Source organism: Pangasianodon hypophthalmus, chromosome 4 (assembly GCF_027358585.1).
Source record: "Pangasianodon hypophthalmus isolate fPanHyp1 chromosome 4, fPanHyp1.pri, whole genome shotgun sequence".
Lineage (NCBI taxonomy): Eukaryota > Metazoa > Chordata > Actinopteri > Siluriformes > Pangasiidae > Pangasianodon > Pangasianodon hypophthalmus.
This window is the reverse complement of record NC_069713.1, coordinates 25,150,202-25,171,215: the sequence shown is the minus strand read 5'-3', so window position 1 is coordinate 25,171,215 and position 21,014 is coordinate 25,150,202. Positions and strand designations below refer to the sequence as shown.

Sequence of the window (21,014 nt, the reverse complement as noted above, 5' to 3'; positions counted from 1 at the left end):
ATTTTTAAGACTGACCCTGCAAATGTGTGCATTTTCCACCATTGTTCTTTTGCACCTGGTTAAATCATCACCTTTGTAAAAAGTAAATGAAAAAAGGAACAGTGAAAACCAAAAGTATTGCTGTACAATGTCAATTATTTTAGCAATAGTGCTGTGGCATCAATTAGCATAATCTGGTAAACCTTCAAAATCATGGTGACCAATCGGTGGAAGTGGGAGGAGCTTTTATTTAATTTTGGTTCATTTATATTTACTCAATTGTATCTAAGGGTTCCTGCAATTTTCCAGATATGTTTACCCGTTTTTTCTTTGCTAGGAATGCCACAAAAATATCTGAAGCATAGGGAATGCAGTATTGAAGCCTCTTAGATGGAACTGTACTGACAAGAAAGCAGAAGTATTAAGCTGGACATGCAACGTCATCTTGTGTACAGTTACTGAAATTGCTACATAAATATAATCTCTGAACTACAATTTAGATGGAATAATCAAATGTGATTTTGTATAGGACTGCACAAATAGTGCAGAATTAAACTGCTCTGTGTAAGAAAGCTTTTTTAAATCAGAATTAGGAGTGACTGGCATGAATGAGGACAAGATTGTCTTATAGATAGAATTGAAATACATAAAATGAAACTAAAACTGAGACACTGCTTTAAAATAAGTAATGATTATAATAATAATAAAAAAAAAAAAACTGAACAGACATTTTCAGTGCCTTTGTACTCGTGAGCAGCAGCTCTTCTTAGAGAAATATTACTTTTGTCAGCGTATACATCCAAAATGATGGACAAGAATAATAAACTACAATAATCGAATCATGAAAGTGTCCTAATAATATAATAATAATCACGGTTTAGCAATGATATACCATAAGTATGTGAAAAAAAAAAAAATCTTCTCTTATATAGAATGAGAAGTTCTGACACTTAGGCACAATAATGAAGCCCAGATCTACACAGTAGCCTGATTTCCACTACTCTAATGGCATCCATATGAACACGTACTATATTTTTTCCGGCTAAACAAGCAGTGTAAACAAATCTCATCTACTCAACATTCTCCTGACCTACATTGTGCTTTGTCATTTCACTGAGTTCTGAGTTATGTTTGCCCACACTTCTCACTGCATGCCCTAACAAGTCTGTTCTCCTGTCCACACCAAACACACTGCTGGATGACCTCTAGGCTGTACTCACTGATATTTCTACGCCTTTATAACATGATTTCCAAACAGACACTGTGTCATGTCATTACACTGCGTAGGCTGAGCCAGGCTACTGCCATACAGGGTTATTAGCAGTAGAGCTAAAATGTGTAAAGGCTTTAAAGAAAAAAAAGTTTTCTTTAAATCCTTTACACATTTAAATCCTTTACACATATTACTGGGATGGTTAGTACTGCTAACCATCCCAGTAATACTGAATATCACATATTTGAAATACAAATGCAAGTTTATGACAGTCAAAGGAAATTTCCTATGGGCTCAGGCCAGTTACTAACACTGCACAACACATAAGACTCTGTTTGAGTCGGAGAAGAAATGTAAACAGAAAAAGACACTGATTTATTGTACTGATGCTCAGAATGCTGAAGTACAGCTTCATAAATAGGAATTTGGACTGGGGATGAGCATGCATTGTATGTTTTCAACAGGATTTTACTTCTCATTTTCAAATAGAGCATTAAATAACAGAAGTGTTAGATTATTTGCTGAGGGGAAACTGCTAGAATGGATTTATTAAGCAAAGGGTTTGGATTATTTGCCATTGTTTATCCTGATGAAAAGTTGTATTTTCTGTGATGTCATTATAATGAACAGTACAGTACACTAGCAATATAACTACTTCACATTTTGATACTGATAGCATCATGGTGTTGTAATGTCGCACCTGCAGTTTGGGGTTTGAGCAAAATGCATGAATGTTGTTTTATTGTCTACTTGGCATTAAAAATTCCTCAGCTGATGAGTTGTTGAGAGAACTTATACTAACTCACTAATTCACTCATTTGTAATAGATATTAAAGTGAATACTGTGTACAGCAGAAGTTAGGACTGATATAATAACCATCAAAAAACAATTAGGTAAAAATATCAGCATTAGAGAAGTATATGTATAAAAACATATGCAAATTTGAATAAAATGACTCACCAAAATGCCAGAAAACTGTTTTTCCTCCATATTGGCAAACTATGCTGTCCTCTCGCAGAAGGATGAAGGTCCTCTGCTCTCTGGGACTTGTCCTCGTGTTGCTGGATGTGTGTCTTTCCTTCTGTGCTTTCTCTCTTTCTCGCACGTTGGCTCTCTCACTCCTCTTGTTCACTTGCTGGCTACTTTGCAGTGCCGGGCTTTATGCTAATTCCACACTAATCCAGGAACTTTTCTATGCTGTGAACAGGGACATGTGACAGAAAGTGGGGCGGGAGGGACAGAAGAAAATGGGAAGGAAAGAAATACGGTTTACTGCATTTCCCTTTACAAACCATTTCATAAATGAAGCCCTGCATCTGTCCTAAAACATGCATAATGTAAAAACATCAATAATGCTGAAATGTGTAGTTAAAATGCTAAGCACAGCTTCTTACACACCAAATGCTTCATCACATTTATAACATGCAAGCATATTCAAATCATATGTTTTTCAGAAAACTTCACACATCCGAGCTCATAATTCAGCAAATTCATTATCACTCTGTAAACAGACGGACGCTCTTATCACTTACTGCCATTCCTTCACCTATCAGTCAGCACTCATGAAAATGCAGTAACTCAAAGGCAAATAGTGTCATGTGCTTCCTACTTGGTTTTAATCTCTGGAAATAATTATCTGCTAGACGTTTTAGGAGCACCTCAGCAATTAAAACAGATAGCTTCTATTACTCAGCTCACTGAAGGTGCTAAATTAGACAGACTGCGCTGGAACAGAGAGCTTCACGGTCTAGAAGTTTTTAAAACATCAGCAATTTTTCTATAAATTTGAGATACTGTGTTACTGTGCCATTTTATTTTATTTTGTGCATTTCATGAAATTTGAGTCTTTGTATTAGACCAATAGTGATACTTTTAAAAACTGTAAATCACATTAAATCACTTTCTTTTATTTGCCACTGAAGCAGGACAACAACAAAAAATAATAAAAATAATGATTTTTTTTTCTTAATACAAGATTGAGGTGATAATTTGGGAGAATATATTAGAATCAGTATAAATAGGTAGGAATTCATTACAAAGAGTGTATGTTCAGTCTCAAGTGTGACAGTCAGACTTCAACTAAGCCATATTCTTCTATGGTTTCTCACACCAGAAATTTAGGGTGCATGCAGGAAAGCAGACGCTGACGCAAACATATCAGCCGCTGGACAGCGCCACACAACTGGAGCACAATTCAATGAGTCACAAAAACCTTTCTGTGAAGAAAAATTTGGGCCTCCATATAGTCAACAGTCATAAATCACTCACACTGGTGGCCCCTGGGAAAATGTAGAGCAGAGAGACCTTACAAAACTAGGTTAAAAACCAAGCCTTACCACGGCAGACCACTGACTTTCATAAACACTATGTTTTAAAGAAGAAGTAGGTTGCTCGACTAGCACTTCTGTGAAACTCTGATGAGGCCAGACCAGCGTCCGTTCCCCCTCCTCCAACTCCTTTATGTACACACAGCTCTTTGCTGAGCTATTCACACGGTGGATTATGTATAGAAAAATACAAGACCCACTCTCAGAGACACCATAACATGCGTGCATGTAAAGCCAAATCTATCCAGGCTGGAAAGATGCCCTAATGCCCTGGTCTCCAGGAAGAGGGTAAGAAAAAATTAAGGAAGAACTCTGAAGAAGTGGAAACCAAAGAAATAATCAGTTAGTCCTAAAGAAGACACTTTTATCCAGCTGCAGCCTTTGGGGTTAATGGAAGAAGTTTCTGTTACTAAATTAATGGAAATGGTAAAGAGCACAGCTAGATCATATAAATATACGATATACAAGTGCATCTATATCTTGGAACAAAAATAACAAGGGACTTATTAAGCAAAGCAAACAATATATCAACCTTCTGGCATTAGTGACAATCAGTGGTGTAGACGAAGGCAGCATTTATCAGCTTCACCAACAGATGGCACTTACACAGAAACCAAGACAAAGTAAATATTTTTTAATTTACACGCAATAAATAACTGCAAAGAAATTATCTGTAAGCCAGCTATGACAATATGAGCTACATATACTAGTGTTACTTCACAGGAACAAATTTACTATTACTGTTTTTCCTGCATAGAAGAATGAGACATTACTTACAACACACACAACACAACACTTAATAATCCTGAGGTGCACGTGAATTTATTAGTACTCGTCTATCTATGTAATATGTATAAATTATAGAAAGACATGATGTACATGATGATTTACATTTTTGCAGCACAAGTGTGTATATATATATATATATTACTGGAGATATTTGTAAAAAAGTGCTAGGTAAGTAAAAAAATGAAACTATTATTCTAATATTATTTTTTCCCCTCTTACATAATTAAGTCACACCTAGGAGCTTAGCTCTACATGCATGCTATTTCTGTTTGCAAGATTGTGGAAAAGCATTGTACCGCAGGTTGCACCCATTGTAACACATATCTCAGAGGTGTCTCAGACTGTTCAGAATAGTGAAAAGTGGCAGCACTGAGACAGAAATGTTGCACAAACTAATTTCCACACTGAATTCCAGTGTATGTAGGGCTCCTAAAGACATTATTCTTTTTTAAAATCAGAGAATTATGGTTAAACCATAGTAACCATATACCAGATCATAGTAATCATGGTTAATAGGTCTTCATTCTGGTTGCATTTCTTTGCATGTGCATAATGGACATCCAGTGATCTACTGTCATTTAACATTTTCCAAGCTACACTCAAAAGTATATCAAACAGTGGAATGGATATATGAAAATTTAGCATTGAATTTTCCTGATGTCTGTGCAAGTTTATGTTTTTCAGTGCTGTTACAAATGACCTAAGTAATGTTACAATTGTGCAGTGGGACTTGTTTTGGCTTCAGTGAAAAGAATAGAAGCAAAATCTATTTTAAAAATGAAATAAATGAAGTAATAGAAATGAATGCTGGTTGTAGCAGACTCCTGTTGTGAATATATTATCCTAAAAATAATTGATAAAATGTTTAAAACATACTTGAACATCATGACTATAAATATGTTTTACAGGCTTAAAGATCAATACACAAATAAACACACAATAAACAAAGCTTCCTTTGAGAAGTTAGGTATTAATACAAACTATGAAAACATGAACCCCTTTCTATCGTCTTCTGCATAATCACTGTTCTCTGTAATAATCATAACTGTGCTGTGTATGGATGCTGAATTATTTGACCTAAAATGCTACAATATGTTGTCAAAGGGACACGTTAAACCTAAAATATAAAATACAATCAAATTAAATAAGTATATGATCCGCCACAATTGCACAGCAACGGCGAGCTTTATATCCATGTTCTTTTCTTCATTAATAAAGTATGAGACACAACAAAAAATTATGGATCTTAGCTCTTAAGATGCAAATTCACACACCAGGTGATGGTACCTACTGGACACAATTTTTTTCAAGCATTATTTTTTTTAAGATCAACAGATGAAAGTTTGAATACTTCATAAAATACAAGTGAATGCAAATCATGTGAATCAATGTTTCTTTTAATGACACTTCATGAGCCTGTGCAAAAACAGTACATGCCTTCTCCAGATTTCCAGATTTCCTGACTTAACTCCAAATGGTGGATGAGATAGCAAATCAGATTATACTTGGGGCTTTAGAAGGTAGTTGTTTATGGCCCTGATTTACTAAAGGTTTTGTGTGTAAAACTACATGTAAATTTGACCACCAGTACAAAAAACATAGCTGATTTACTAACAGAGTCTGCAGAGGAGGATATTTTCTACATGAAAGTGTAAAATACTGGGCAGAGTCAATGCAAATAGATTAATTTTGCACCCACAATAAGATTTACTAAGCATGAAAGTCACTTTGGGAATGGTTTGGGAACATTTGCCTGTGCAAATTACTACGTCCACAGTGCAGGTATTAAATTTGCGAAAGCCAACTGAAGATAAAATTCCATCCATTCCATTCTTTGTATCCCTTATCCTACGCAGGGTCGCGGGGCAGCCTGGAGCGTATCCCAGGGGACTCGGGGCACAAGGCGGGGGACACCCTGGACAGTGTGCCAGTCCATAGCAGGGCACAATAACGCACACCCATTCACACACTGTCTCAATTTGGGCAATTTGGAGATGCCAATCTGCCTACAATGTATGTCTTTGGACTGGGGGAAGGAAACCAGAGTGCCCGGAGGAAACCCCCAAAGCACAGAGAGAACATGCAAACTCCACGCACACAGGGTGGAGGCAGGAGTTGAACCTCCAACCCCAGAGGTGTGAGTACCATTTTCAATAGGTTTTAATGTTTATTTAAATTATGCTGAATTAAAAAGAAATCAGAAAGCATCTGAAATTATTACCTTGGTCAAATTGTCTACATTTATTCATGTATTTTGAACAGTTTTTCAATGTCTCACTGCTGTTACACTTGAGTTAGTTTCCTCAAGTTATTCATTAGGTTTATCTTGACTTTTCTGGGAAATCTGAATTCTCTGCATCTACCACAACATTTATTTACGTGTTGTTTCATCCCCGACTTTGAACAAGATAATTCACAAATAATTCGCACAAAATAATGATGACTGCACACAGAAAACTGACACTTCCACGTAACAGTCTATTCTTAGTTTTTAATTCATTCGTGTGAAACAGAAATGAGAACGATTAAAGTGTTCGAATCATTGATGTAATGTGTTATGATTTATGTTGGATTCATAACTTTTTTTTCCATAAAGGCTGCGTACAACAAGAAAGGGGTCAGGATCAGATTGTTTTTTCAATGCTGGGATCTGGGAGATTACACTCGACAGAACAACACTGATAAACACATTCCTGGTTTGCACTCATCCGAGAAAGGGAATATGGAAAATATGGCCACCTAATCCTGTGGCCCCCAGTGTAATGACAAAGGACAGGCACATGGTCTGGACAGGAAATTCAGTGTTTGGGTTTTCTGTGACGGTGCCCAGAGGCATGAACAATACAAAAAGTATTATAATCTGAGATCTCTTCCCAGCTAATCATGTTGAAGTAATTTTCAATTAATGGATCATCCCTAAGACAATATGGACATACCACTCCTGGCCTGTGTTTTGTAACCTGCCAAAATTTGCTGTTTTTTTCCACCCTGTCTCTCACTCTGTGTCTGCCGACCAGGATTTTATCAGCACTAAGATTGCAGAAAAGAGGCACACAATGGTGCACATCACTCTGAGAATCCTTTTCAACTTGTGGTGCAAACTGGGGGAAATTCAAATGAGTGCATTGAGAGTTATGTGACGAAACGAATGGCTTGTTAAAATGATTGCATCATGCACTCTCAACATGAGAATGAAGCTTGCTGACTAGCGTTTAAACGCCTGCATTCCCTTTAAAGCACTCCAATCATTTTCACCTGTCACAACAGCAACGCAAGACTCACACCGATTAAGCCCGACAGAGACTGCAGTGAAAGAGAAAAAAAAAAAGATTCACTTCTGCAAGGGCAGGAGTCCTGGCTCTGACAGTGTGGTTTATTCCACAATGATGGACCACATCTGGTGAAAAAACACACAACATAAAAAAAAAAAGCAGAGACTGGGCTCAGATGTGGTAGACAAAAAAAGTGTCTGGATGTGGGTTCAGATATGCACCCAAGCGTGCCATCAGAGGCTCCGTCTGACAGATAACCTTGCTCAAAACATGTTACTGTCCTTATTACGTAATACCCCTGAACTATGTATTGGTCTGCTTATGGGATAAGGGAGTTAGTTAATAAGTGGAGTTCAGGGGAACCCCTTTAACTGACCTCCTCCCTTCTGTCTGACAGGTTAAAATATAACACTTGTCCTGACTTGTTTAGACATTATTCCCTTCTGAATATTCTGTCATTCTGGCCTTGGGCTATTTGGGAGCACCCAACTTTAAGTCAGAAATATCACCATGTCTTGTAAATACAACTAATAATAATAGCATTTATTAGTTTAACACTTTTTTGTTCACTGCAGTATTTCAAAATGTTACTGTCTCCACTGTTATTCTAAAGTTGTACAAAAACAGAATAAGAAATAAAGAAAAACCTTCACGAGCAGATGTGTCCACATTTATGAAAATGGGTTGTGATTTTTTCCCCCCAGAGTCATTATCTTGTTTATTTTATAACCAAATTTGATTCAATACAGTGAATGGACTTTAAACATCTTTTTCAATCTTCCCCTATGACAAAGTGCAAAAATAAACATTATGTCACTGATGCCAATGTTATAAATGGCTAAAAGTGGAAAAAAGTGAGGGAGGAAAACAGGAATGGCCTAGAGGAGGTACAATACAGTACAATACATGCATAATGAATTCTAATACTTCATAATACCTAATACATATTACATGCAGTATTTCCTACCTCAGATGTTCTCAAACATCAGGAAATCCCAGCTAGTTCATATTTACCTTCAGTTCTACATCTGAATTCAGTGAAACCACTGCAGAGATAAACATCTTACAAACTTTACCTGGGTCAGGTGAGTTTGGGGCTAAAGCCAAGAAAAATGTGGACTGGCTGGTCTCCAAGTCTGACGAGCTACAGACCCTACATCAAATCTGGTAGTATAGAGCCAGGGAACCGTTTTAACCTTGTAACTTTGACTCCCTTAATACAGATTTCTTTCATGAGAGTAAGCCAACTTTTTAAATACTGGTCTTATTATTTAAATGGGTGCAATAATATTTTGGTTATTTATTTGAGCCATTAAGCTTTTCATTCCCAAATATTCCATTTACAGAAACTTTTTTTTATTAAAATTGTCATCGAGTTACTGCTATTTATCATTGTTTTGAGTTACTTAAGTTTGGTTTAAACCCTTTCAACTTAAGCGTCCAGTCAAATAAACCAATATCTATATGAACTACATAATAAATAACAGACACCCTGGCTACACTGTTATTTTCCTTGTCACTGGGGTGATACCATAAAGGATAAATCCTATGTCTCTTTAGTATATACCATTTATTCACTCTTAAAAATAATTTATGGTACATAACTGGACCTTTAAAGCTATACTCTATAGGTACACCACATGCACCTTCCCAGGTAAAAGATACATACTAAATGTACAAAAGATGTACCATTGAAGGTACCACCCCAGTTACAAAGAAAGATATATTTTGGTGCATTTATTTCTGAGAGTGTAGGCTTCACGGATCCCTGGGAGTTCCTAGTCCCCAATTTGAGAACCATGCCATCTAGAAACTGACTATTACTACATACATCAATCAGTCAATAACTCTACAATCATAGGAAATTTAGAACCATGAAAGACTCTTCACTCTACACAGAGTTTTCCTATCAGAAAGGTTTGAAGTTGAACCCTTTTGAAAAGCTAACAACCCTTATTTATCCAATGAACCTTTCAAGAAGACCTGAAGAACCATTTTAATGGGTGCACCTAGTCAGCTAATGTATATGGAATATTTTGAAGTGTTCACAGGAACTAAACATCTATCCATCCATTTTCTGTACCACTTATCCTACACAGGCTGGCAGGGAGCCTGAAGCCTATTGCAGGAGACTTGGGGCACAAGGTGGGGGACACCCTGGATGGGGTGCCAACCCACTGCAGGGAACAATCACACACTATGGACAAATTAGAGATGCCAATCAGACTACAATGCACGTCTTTGGACTGGGGAGGAAACCCCCAAAGCACAGGAGGAACATGCAAACTCAGAGGCAGGATTCGAACCCCAAACCCCAGGGATGTGGGGCAGCATTGCTAACCACTGATATATGTGTGTGTATATATACATATATATATATATATATAGATATAGATAGATAGATAGATAGATAACACTTGTATATGGACACATAGCCTAACTATAACATTATATAACATTACTGATATATTTTCTACTGTTTTTTCTCCATAAAATTCCCATGAAAGAAATAACAAAACAGGGACTCAGCAAACCTTCACAGAGCATAATGGGATGAGAATATTCTTATTAATATATTCCTCTTAGGTTGTTTCTATTCGTTTTCTGCCCTCTTACTGCAGACTCTGGAGCTGCAAGTGATTCGCCACGTGGTTAGAGAACACACTTAACACATCACTGTGTAGGTTTCTGTCAAAAGTTTGGCGAAAGTCCAAGTTTGAATAATAAATTGCAAGCAACACCATGAGAGCCCGATTGTCTGGACAGTGCGAGGTTGTGACCAGCCTGCATATAAAAGATACAGTGTAATATCATATTTAACACTTAATTAGCCCATATGATGGATTAACGTCTTTTAAAACGAAAAACCGGCTTTAGTCTATATTTGACCTTAACCGGAACAAGCATTTAAAATAAACAATAATAATAATAATAATGATAATTAGGACTTTTAAACGACGCACAGTTTGTTTACTTTCTGCGGCAAATTCACAATCAGTGTTTCATTGCTCTTACCATCACTCGCTCCCTTCTGCTGTAAACTGGCCAGAAATGAGAATTTCCTTAGACAATTAAAAAAAGAAAAAAAAATGGTGCATAAATCTTTTAGCACCAGATTCTCCGGGTAACAACTCAGGACCTCCCTTTTCTATAAGTAAGACCCTCCCTTTTTTTTTTTTTTTTTTTTTTGTGTCGAAACGGAATATTCAAAGTAGCAGGACTCGCTGCGCCCCTCCTCCAGTCCATGTGGACAAACAGAAACAGCCTACAAGTGATCAACCTCACTGATTCACCTCACTGATTCACCTCACCGATTCACCTCACTGATTCACCTCACCGATTCGATTCTTTCGAATCGTCCACACATATTGTGTAGACTACAATTCCCACCCTAAACCCACATTTACTCTTTTCATACTATAACCTTAATACGCAAAATACTCAACTAACAAAAATGATGTCTTTAGGACGTCCTCTGAATGTCCTCAAAGGTTACGAGGGCATTAAAGGACGCTCCCAGAACATCCTCCTGCTACAAAAAGGTTATCGAGACGGAGCACCAGAACAGGACCAAATATGTACATAGTTAAATATTTTGTCTGTAACAAGTTATGTTTACTATTTCATTTATTTTTATTGTTCATCATTTATATTTGTGCCCTGAGATAGGGTGGCACCCCGTCCAGGGTGTCCCCCGCCTTGTGCCCCGAGTCCCCTGGGAGAGGCTCCAGGTTACCCCGCGATCCTGTGTAGGATAAGCGGTATGAAAATGGATGGATGGATGAAATGGAAATTTATATTTATTTACTACTTTTCCTGGTGGCAGAAAGCCACGGCAGATCTGTTAGAGTATTTATGAGAAATTATTGTATATTCATCAGAGACAGAGAACAATAACAATATCAGTAATCACCTGCTAACTACTCTGCAGTATGTGAAGTAGGTTATATTAATAATTTAACTGTAATGGCCATTTAGGGCTTAACTTAAGTACTATTAGCTTATTAAGTGTTACTATTAAATCTTATAGAAGTGTTGGGGAAAATATTTTCCTGTCTAGGGTCTGCAGTCCTGATAATGTATTCACACTCCTGCTCATGCTAGCATATTCCTGAGCCTTTCACTTTTTTTTTTTTAATTAAAACAGTTTACATGGTGCAATTCTCTACCCAAACAGCAAGGTTTCTGCAGGAGCTGCACATATTTCCATATTAATAGTAGATTTAAGCCTGTATTATACAGTCGTTGGGCTTACTCTGTGTGTACTGCCATGTGCCCACCCTTTACGCTAAATGTGAATGGAAGATCCGGCACAGCAGCAGGCTTTTGAAAAGGCGTGCAGTCCTGGTTATGTTCAGTTCATTTGTATGCGCACACCACAAACAAGCCACATTCTCTCAGCCTGAGCCCCACAACAAAAATACGACCCTGTGCCCCTTACACCATTTGAGATGGCTCTGTTCTCAACAATTTTAGCATTGCTATCAAGCGTGGATATCACCATTAATGTGGTTCTTTCATCTGCAGCAAAAAAATACTTTGGTTAACATTTCAGAAGGTTTGCCAACAGGGCCAGCCCCTGGGCTTGTGAGGCACGAGTCGAGGGCATGACCATATACATATATATGGTCATGCCCTCGACATATATATATATACACATTGAACCAGTGCACACAACACGACAGAATTCTTTCTTTTATTAGAGTAAGCACTTCACAGAAAAGACACTTCACTTAACACTTCACTTATATATTTTGAAATGCTTATTTACTGCAACAGATACAGTGTACATAACTGAGTTGGGGCAGAACTTGGGTGCAAAAGTGCATATGAGTGCAAACAGATTTATTGCAACCAAATGTGCAAAAGAATATGAATTCATTTGATTCACAATATGAATCAAACCCCCAACCCCAGAGGTGCCAGGTAAACATGCTAACCACTAAGCCACTAAGCCACCATGCCCCCAAAGTCTTCATCTTAATGCATGACCATAAGTTAATAGTAAGCCATGGGAGATCATTTAGCATTGGGAAGTCACCAGCGGGGATCTGTATCATTGCTATCATGGTTATGCAAGAAAAAAAAAATCCCCATTCGCATCTCATTATTATGAAATAAAAAATCACAGTTGATCTTATTTTGAATATATCTACATGGTTAACAATTGCTGGGTTCTGACTAATGGCCTAGATGACAGAATTTTACTTAATGCTTGGCTTAGACCACAAAGAGAGACGGCATGGATGATATTTTTATTAGTATATGCACATTATTAAGGACTCTCAAATCCCACACTGTTAATAATTGCAGCAAATTAAATTTACAGCAATAAATCCCTGTAACATACTAAAACACATGGTTGCTCTGTAAGCCGCAATGCAATTTGGGTATTTCAGGGGTACTTGGGAAGAACCAGGTATACAGACTTAATTGGTTCCATTCTCCATTTATTTTTAAACAACAGTATACATTAGCTACACTGGATCAGTAAATCATAGTTTGCTAACTATCTAGCTAGGTAGAAATCCTAACTAGCTAGCTTGTACTTTAACCTTATTCATGACACAGTGAATTTCACAAGGAGGGAAAATTTCCCATTATCCCAACTCGATTTCGTTTACTAGACAAAATATCTAACACTTGGTAGGAAGCATTAGCATGTAACTGTGTTCATGTTAAAGATTAGCACAATGTCTACCTAATCTTTTTAATAAGCTAAAACGGGTGGTGCAATTTATCAGCTGTAATTCACTCAAAGATTTTATTTTTTATTAGACACATGGCATGTTTTGGTCCTATATTTTCACAGAAATCAGGGCCGTCAGAAAACTCCGAAAATTCCCTCTTGGAAAGAATCGGTGGTTGACATGAATCGTTTTCACATTCAGAAGCTGGTAATTGAAGCTACGAGACATTTGCTTTATTGTTTGACATATGATTGGTCTCACACTCAGGGTAATGTATTTGGATTTTAATTTTTTAGGCTAGCTAATACCTCATTCTAGCTTGCTAGGGATATAGCTAATATATTTGCCCTTTCATTGTGTTTGCAGTCAGCATGCTAATGAGTACTTGTACAAGCAAAAAGTGCTTTAACAAAGTATTAGTTAAGGGGTGTGCATATTTATGCAACCAGGTTATTGTAAGTTTTTCTTTTTCTTTTTTCTAAAACATTTATATTTATTTTCACTTGAATTTTGCCGGTTACTATATTACATTAAAGGTGGAACATGACCTGACTGATGATTGATCTTGGTTTCATCTTTTACAGAAAGCAGTTTTATAAGGGGTGGGTAGACTTTTTATATCCACTGTATCTGACTGCCTTGCCTTGTTTTGACCCTTGCCGTGTTTATATTCGTTTATTTTTTGGATTGTCTTCTGGCCGTGTTTGCTATTCCTGATTGTGTGCTGACTTTCTACCTCCCTTAAAATTTGTGGATTGGGATTATGATGCCAAATAAACCTTTTTTGCCCATGGATCCTAACTCTGCCTCTGAGTCTATCTTGTTAGAATATGGTTGTGTCTAGGACAACAATCCCTTTCAGGTGGTCCACAGGCACGTTTTCAAACTGAAATTTGATGAGACCATTACAAATACATTTTAGTGATAATAGGTTAGTATTCATGATAGGTTTTTCCTTACAGCTTAAACACAGCTGACAAAGTTTTTATTATCTGAAGTTTGGACACTGGCAGTGTCTTGTTCCCCACTATGTCCCCTCCTACGCTTAAGACAGGCTTGCCCACTAGCAAATATTTATTCTTGGGTGAGAGCATAATGTTCCCCTATTGACTGACAGCTTACAGCATAAATTCAAAAGATGTAAACTGAGAATAAGGTGGACAACAGCTGCAGCAATGTCTGAGATTATTGTTAAACAAAAAGAAGCTGACATCTCCTTGCTTCAGCTGATTTTTTACACAGAACACAGGTTTGCTTTGATATAGAACTTGGATCAATCGCACAATTCCATGTCACTTTTGTGCACAAGGGTTTGCATTCAATCTATCATTGTCTTTTCCTTTAGTTCCAACAGTCAAGCCGTGAAGAGCGGCACTTTTTGAATGCATGGCATGTCATCGTGTGGGAGTACCTCTAAACAAGGAGCTGTTGTACACTTAAATAAGATTTTTTTTAGACTTTCAAATACTGTTGATGGATTTTTTTTTTTTTTACTTTAGCTCAAAAGTGATCAACTGCTTGAGTGCAGCCTTTGAGTTGAAATGCCTTGCATATACTGTATATAAAAACAGTTTTCGAGTTGTGGCCATTTGCATTTGAATTCCTTCTTTGGTCCATATATTGATAAGGCATCCGTAACTACCCTTTCAAGAACTTTGAAACAGGAAGTAACGTGAACCAATTATCTTCCATGGCATGCAGCACTGAGAGCATCCACACATGATGTCAAACACACCTGTGTTTGGTTGGAGTGAGTTCCAGACCATTTTCAAGAGGACCAGGTGTCAGTTCGCTAGAAACAGCTCTCACACTCGATCAAACATACTGAACTCTCAGAACAAACAGCCCTGGGTCTGGAAAAAAGCCTAAAAGGCTAAGTCTTATATCTCATGGTGCACCACACTTAGTAGTGATAGCTGCTGGCTTTGTGAAGCTTTGAATGGTTTCTTTCTCAGGGCCAGTTTCACTGATGTGTGTCATTCTACTGAAGTGCAACCATAAAAGTATGACGAGCACTGTTTAGTTATGTATTACGGAAGTGATTTTATATATATATCTGCCAACATGCCAGCTGTTTTTAAATGGATCTTTACAGTGTCCTTCAGCGTAAGCTTCTCCAAGGCTTTGATAACAAAGTCGATCTCATCATTTGTGCAAGAGTCACATTGGATCTAACAAACATTTCAGTGTATCATGAAAAACAACTATCAGACGCAAGAAACACTACCTATCCTGGAGCTTGGTAGTGTACTCTGAGAGGCACCAGATGCTTCCTCTCCCACATGAGAAAGGTGACCTACAAACAAATATATATGCAGGTCATACAGTTCATTTAGAACATTGAGAAATATAGAGATTTAGGTAATCGCTACTTGGATTTTTACCTTCGGCTGGGAGAACAGTACACATTCCAATGGACCGTGCCTTCTTGTGCTCAAAGGCATAATCCTGTGTTTGGCAACCGCCTGACTGGTTTTCCCAGTAGCATGGTATTTCTCTGCAGTTTTTCTGTGTGACACAGTAAAGTGTGTTGTTAATGAGAAAATATGTCTGCATTAAAGATTGACATCACTTTCGGAAAATGTTAAGCTAATTATGGCACAGTTCATGTTGCTGGGGTGGAACTATCAAGGATACACAGTTTGTACCTTTAGTATGTATCTTTAACCTAGAAAAGTTAGCACTACATCAACTTTTCCAGGTGAATGATAAGATAATAATGACAGAGTAATCCCACCATCAAGTATCACCCTGAAAAGGATAGGTTCCCTTTTGAGTCTGGTTCCTCTCAAAGTTTCTTCCTCATATTGTCTCAGGGAGTTTTTCTTGCCAGTGTATTGCCTCCTTGCTCATTAGGGATCTAAATCTACATCAGGATTTCTGTGAAGCTGCTTTGTGGCAATGCCTATTGGTGGTCTTGACTACAGCCCTAGTTGATGATCTGAAAGTGGCTTTGAGACAATGTAATTCTATATAAATCTATTCTAAAATAGACTTTGAACCAATAGAAACAGACACTTTTTAAAACCACACTCATAAAGCCTTTTGTACAAGTAGAACCAGAATTTTGTCTTCTTCTTTCTCTAAATTTATTGTTACATATGTCAGCCTAAGACTTACCAGTGCACCTTTATATACTCACACATTTATATACTCTCTTAAGGTGAATATAACAGAAATCAGAAAAGTGGGGGGCATCTTCTATGTAGTAGAGCTCAATGTTTCACCTAAACATTTTTGCAGTGTGCTTCATCAGCAGCAGCCAAGCAGATGCTCCATGCAGTTTTCCTCTTCTGGCCTGGTCTCACATCAGAAGATGTCTGCAACACTGATGGTTTTTCAATCAAGTTCTCAGAAGCAGGAGACTCTGTAAAGCAGGGCACAAATGTATTAATGAGAATGCATTGCAGATTACTAAGTGCCTTTTCAGACTTGGCCCAACTACTTGAGTCCAATTCAGGACCCAGGACTGATTCAGGGCTAGTCTGTGGGAAGGATCACGGGTTTGCTTTGACATAGAAGAATTCCAAACCATGGCATGTCATTGTGAGGGAATACCTGCAAACTAGGAGCCTTTCTTATACAGGATTTTAAGCCATGCAGGCTGGCCTGAGACTTTAAAATACTGCTGATTGATTTTTTTTAATATATACAGTCCCCTCCGAAAGTATTGGAACGGCAAGGTCAATTCTTTTGTTTTTGCTATAGACTGGAAACATTTGGATTTGAGATGAACAAAATGATAGATAAGATGAATATGATATGATAGATCAGAATTTCACCTTTCGTTTCCTGACAACTTAGAACATTGCACCTTTTGTTTGAATCCACCCATTTTTCAAGTGATCAGAAATACTGGAACATCTAACTCACTGATGTTTCTTGTTGCCCAGGTGTGCCTTGTTAGATTGATTTATTGTTTAAACAATTAATATCTTTGAATGTCTACTCTTGGTTTGAGTCCTGTGTTTTGCCTGTAAAGACTGCATTTGTTCTTAAATAGGATAAACCAACATGAAGACCAGAGAGCTGTCTATGGGAGAAAAACACCTGAGAAAAGAAGGAAAAGCTGAGAAAAGAAGAAGGAAGAAGCACTTGTGTACTAACATCCAGATATTACAGAGGTTGGTCAAGGAAAACAACAGCAGTTGATGAGAGAAACATTGTAAGAGCTTTGAAGAAAAATCCAAAAACAACAGTTAGTGACATCACCAACAACCTCCACAGGGCAGGGGTGAATTTATCACAATCCACCCTTCATAGAAGACTTCGGGAGCAGAAGTGTAGAGGCCATAGCACAAGATGCAAACCATTCATCAGCAGTAAGAATTGGAAGGCCAGATTACAATTCACAAAGAAATACAGAGATGAGTCACAAAAGTGATGGAACCAAGATTAACCTCCACCAAAGTGATGGAAAGGCCAAAGTGTGGAGAAAGACAGGATCTACTCATGATCCAAAACATTTGAGCTCATCAGTCAAGCAAGGTGGAGGTAGTGTCATGGCTTGGGCTTGCTTGGCTGCTTCTGGAAAGGGCTCACTAATCTTTATTGATGATGTAACTCATGACGGTAGCAGCAGAATGAATTCAGAAGTCTACAGAAACATTCTGTCTTTACAGAGAAATGCATCCAATCTAATTGGGAGGAACTTCATGCAGCAAGACAATGACCCAAAACACACTGCAAACACAACAAAGGACTTCAACAGGGGAAAAAAGTGGAAGGTTTTAAACTGGCCAAGTCAAGATCCAGACCTTATTGAGCATGCATTTCACCTCCTAAAGAGGAGACTGAAGGGAACGCCCCCCCACCCAAAACAAACAACAACTGAAAGAAGCTGCGGTACAAGCCGGGAAAAGAGTAATGGAACAGTTTGGTGATGTCAGCTGGTCACCAGCTTGATGCAGTTATTGCAAGGGATATGCAACAAAAATGAAGTGCTATTAACTTCAATTTACTTTACAACTATTTTACACCTGTTCCAATACTTTTGCTCACCTAAAAATTGTGTGATCTGCCACCAAAAGAGCCATATTCTAAGTTGTTTAACACATCTGGATGTGAATATCAAGAATTGAAGGTGAAATTATGATCTATTGTCTCATATTCATCTTTTGATTTCAAACCCAAATGTCTTCTGTGTATAAAAACAAAAGAAATTACCTTGCCCTTTTCCAATTCTTTTGGAGGGGATATAGTCTATATAGTATATAGTAATTGGAAAACGGCAAGGCCAATTCTTTTGTTTGTGTGTGTGTGTGTGTGGTCTGTGAAATGAAATGTTACACAATTTCTTTGTTACAGATAATAAACTAACAATATGCTTTTAATGACAATTGAGTCATTGTCTGTTATAAGCTTTTAAATATAACATTAGACTAAGTTGAAATTTACAGCCTGAGATCAAGTCCTTATGCCTAGCTAGTGGCTAATGAACTAGGTGCAAATGTGCCAACATGCCAGGACGCTTAGCGCTCATTAAAACTGTGTGCAAATCAGGCAGGGGAAACGGTTCGGGTAAGCACAAGCACACTATAATTTGGTGAAAAGGTTTATGTAACAGACAGTCACAGGGGGCCACCTTGTGGTGTGACAAGAATAGAAAATGCAATTCATGTGGCTAAATTTGTAGCTAACATAGGAAGATCGTGAAGAAGCGTTTATTTCTATCTGCAGCAGAAAAACACACAAAAAAAGCAGAACAAGCTAATTAACTGGAACTATTTGTGCACTGACTTTCTTCAGTTAACTAATCTAACTAGCAAAACACACATTTCAGAAACAACATTTCTACTACAATACAACTAAATGTTTTTAAAGTATTTTTTTACTTACTTAAAAAGGTGAAAGCACAAACTACCTCTACAGGTGAAACACTGAAACACAGATGAGTAGTAAAATGTGTTCAGCAGATAGAGACACAGTTTTTTTTTTAGCAGATTCGTGAGTCACAGTTTTTAGCAAACTGAGTCGCAGAATTTATTTTCTTCCTTCACGTTTCTTCATGGGGATATGGTGGCTTAGTGGTTAGCAATGTCACATTACTGTGACATTGCCACATCAACATTTTAGAATTATACTGTCAATCAGCCTGTTCATAAATTTGACCATTTCACTTATAACATTAAAAGTCCTAAACACCAAAGGGGTTAGGTAGGCCAGTGCAGACGGCTCCCTTTGTCACTAAAATCGAATCACAGGTTCCTCAAAAATATGGCATTTACCATTTAGGAATTACAGCCATTTTAAGCAAAGTACTTCCATTTTCAGGGGCTCAAAGGTATTTGGACAATTGACTGACAAGAAGTTAATTGACCAGGTGCGGTCCATTCCCTCGTTACTTCAAGACAAATGAAGCAGATAAAAGGTCTGGAGTTGATATCAGGTATTGAGTTGGCATTTGGCAGCTGCTCAACTAGAGCTACCAATGTGATGTCCAAGGAGATCTCAATGCAAGTAAAGGAGGCCATCACTAGTCTGAAAAAACAACATAAATCTATAAGAGAGATAAGAGAGATAGCAAAAACATTAGGTGTGGCCAAATCAACAGTTGGGTACATTCTTAAAAACAAAGAAAGCACTGGTGAGCTCAATAAGATCGAAAGGCCTGGAAGACCACGGTAGACAACTAAAATGGTGGATTGCAGAATCCTTTCCTTGGTGAAGAAAAACGCCTTCACAACATCAACTGAAGTCAAGAATACTCTGGAGAAGGTAGGCGTATCATTGTCAAAATCTACAATCAAGAGACGCCTTCACGAATGTAAATACAGAGGGTTTACAACAAGGTGCAAACCACTGGTAATATTCAAGAACAGGAAAGCCAGATTAGACTTTGCCAGAAAACATCTAAAAAAGCCTCCCATGTTCTGGAATAAGATTCTTTGGACTGATGAAACCAAGATTATACCAGAATGATGGGAAGAGAAAAGTATGGTGAAAGAAAGGAACAGCTCATGATCCAAAGTATACCACATCATGTGTCAAACATGGTGGAGGCAGTGTTATGGCATGGGCATGTATGGCTGCCAATGGAACGGGCTCACTGGTGTTTATTGATGACGTGACTGCTGGTGTTTATTAATGATGTGACTGTAGCAAGATGAATTCTGAGGTGTATAGGGCTATACTCTCTGCTCACATTCAGCCAAATGCTACAAAACTGATAGGATGCCGCTTCACAGTGCAGGTGGATAATGACCCTAAACATACTGCGAATGCAACTCAAACCTTTTTGAAGGCAAAGAAATGGAATATTCTTCAATGGCCAAGTCAGTCGCCTGATCTCAACCCAATAGAGCATGTTTTTCACTTACTGAAGACAAGACTAAAGGCAGAAAGACCCACAAACAAGCAGCAACTGAAGGTGGCTGCAGTGAAGGCCTGGCAAAGCATCTCCAGGGAGGAAACTCAGAATTTGAGTTTTGAGAACATGGGCTCCAGACTTCAGGCATTCATTGACTGCAAAGGATTTACATCCAAGTATTAAAATTATGGTTATATTTACAATTATGTCACTTTGTCCAAATACCTTTGAGCCCCTGAAAATGGAGGTGCTTTGTTGAAAATGGCTGTAATTCCTAAATGGTAAATGCCATATTTTTGTGGAACCTCTTAAAATAAAGCTGAAAGTCTACACTTCGATCACATCTTGATTGTTTTATTTCAAATCCATTGTGGTGGTGTATAAAGGCAAAATCACAAAAACTCTGTCATTGTCCAAATACTTCTGGACCTGAC

The 21,014-nt window shown here is 37.8% G+C and overlaps 1 protein-coding gene across 2 annotated transcripts in view; it reads right to left on the bottom strand.

The window, feature by feature from the left end:
• Positions 1 to 10,736, bottom strand: part of slc6a9 (solute carrier family 6 member 9) — a 53,844-nt gene extending 43,108 nt beyond the window's left edge. The window contains exons 1-2 of one of the 2 annotated variants that reach the window (XM_026936540.3): positions 10,597 to 10,736; positions 2,154 to 2,390 (exon numbers count right to left, since the gene is read on the bottom strand). In XM_026936540.3, the coding sequence (XP_026792341.1) occupies positions 2,154 to 2,183 (30 nt within the window). In that variant the 5' untranslated portion in view covers positions 2,184 to 2,390; positions 10,597 to 10,736. Of the gene's footprint in view, positions 1 to 2,153; positions 2,391 to 8,548; positions 8,819 to 10,596 lie in introns of those variants that run through there. The other variant, XM_034303740.2, reaches the window with a different exon arrangement.
• Positions 10,737 to 21,014: the final 10,278 nt, after the last annotated feature.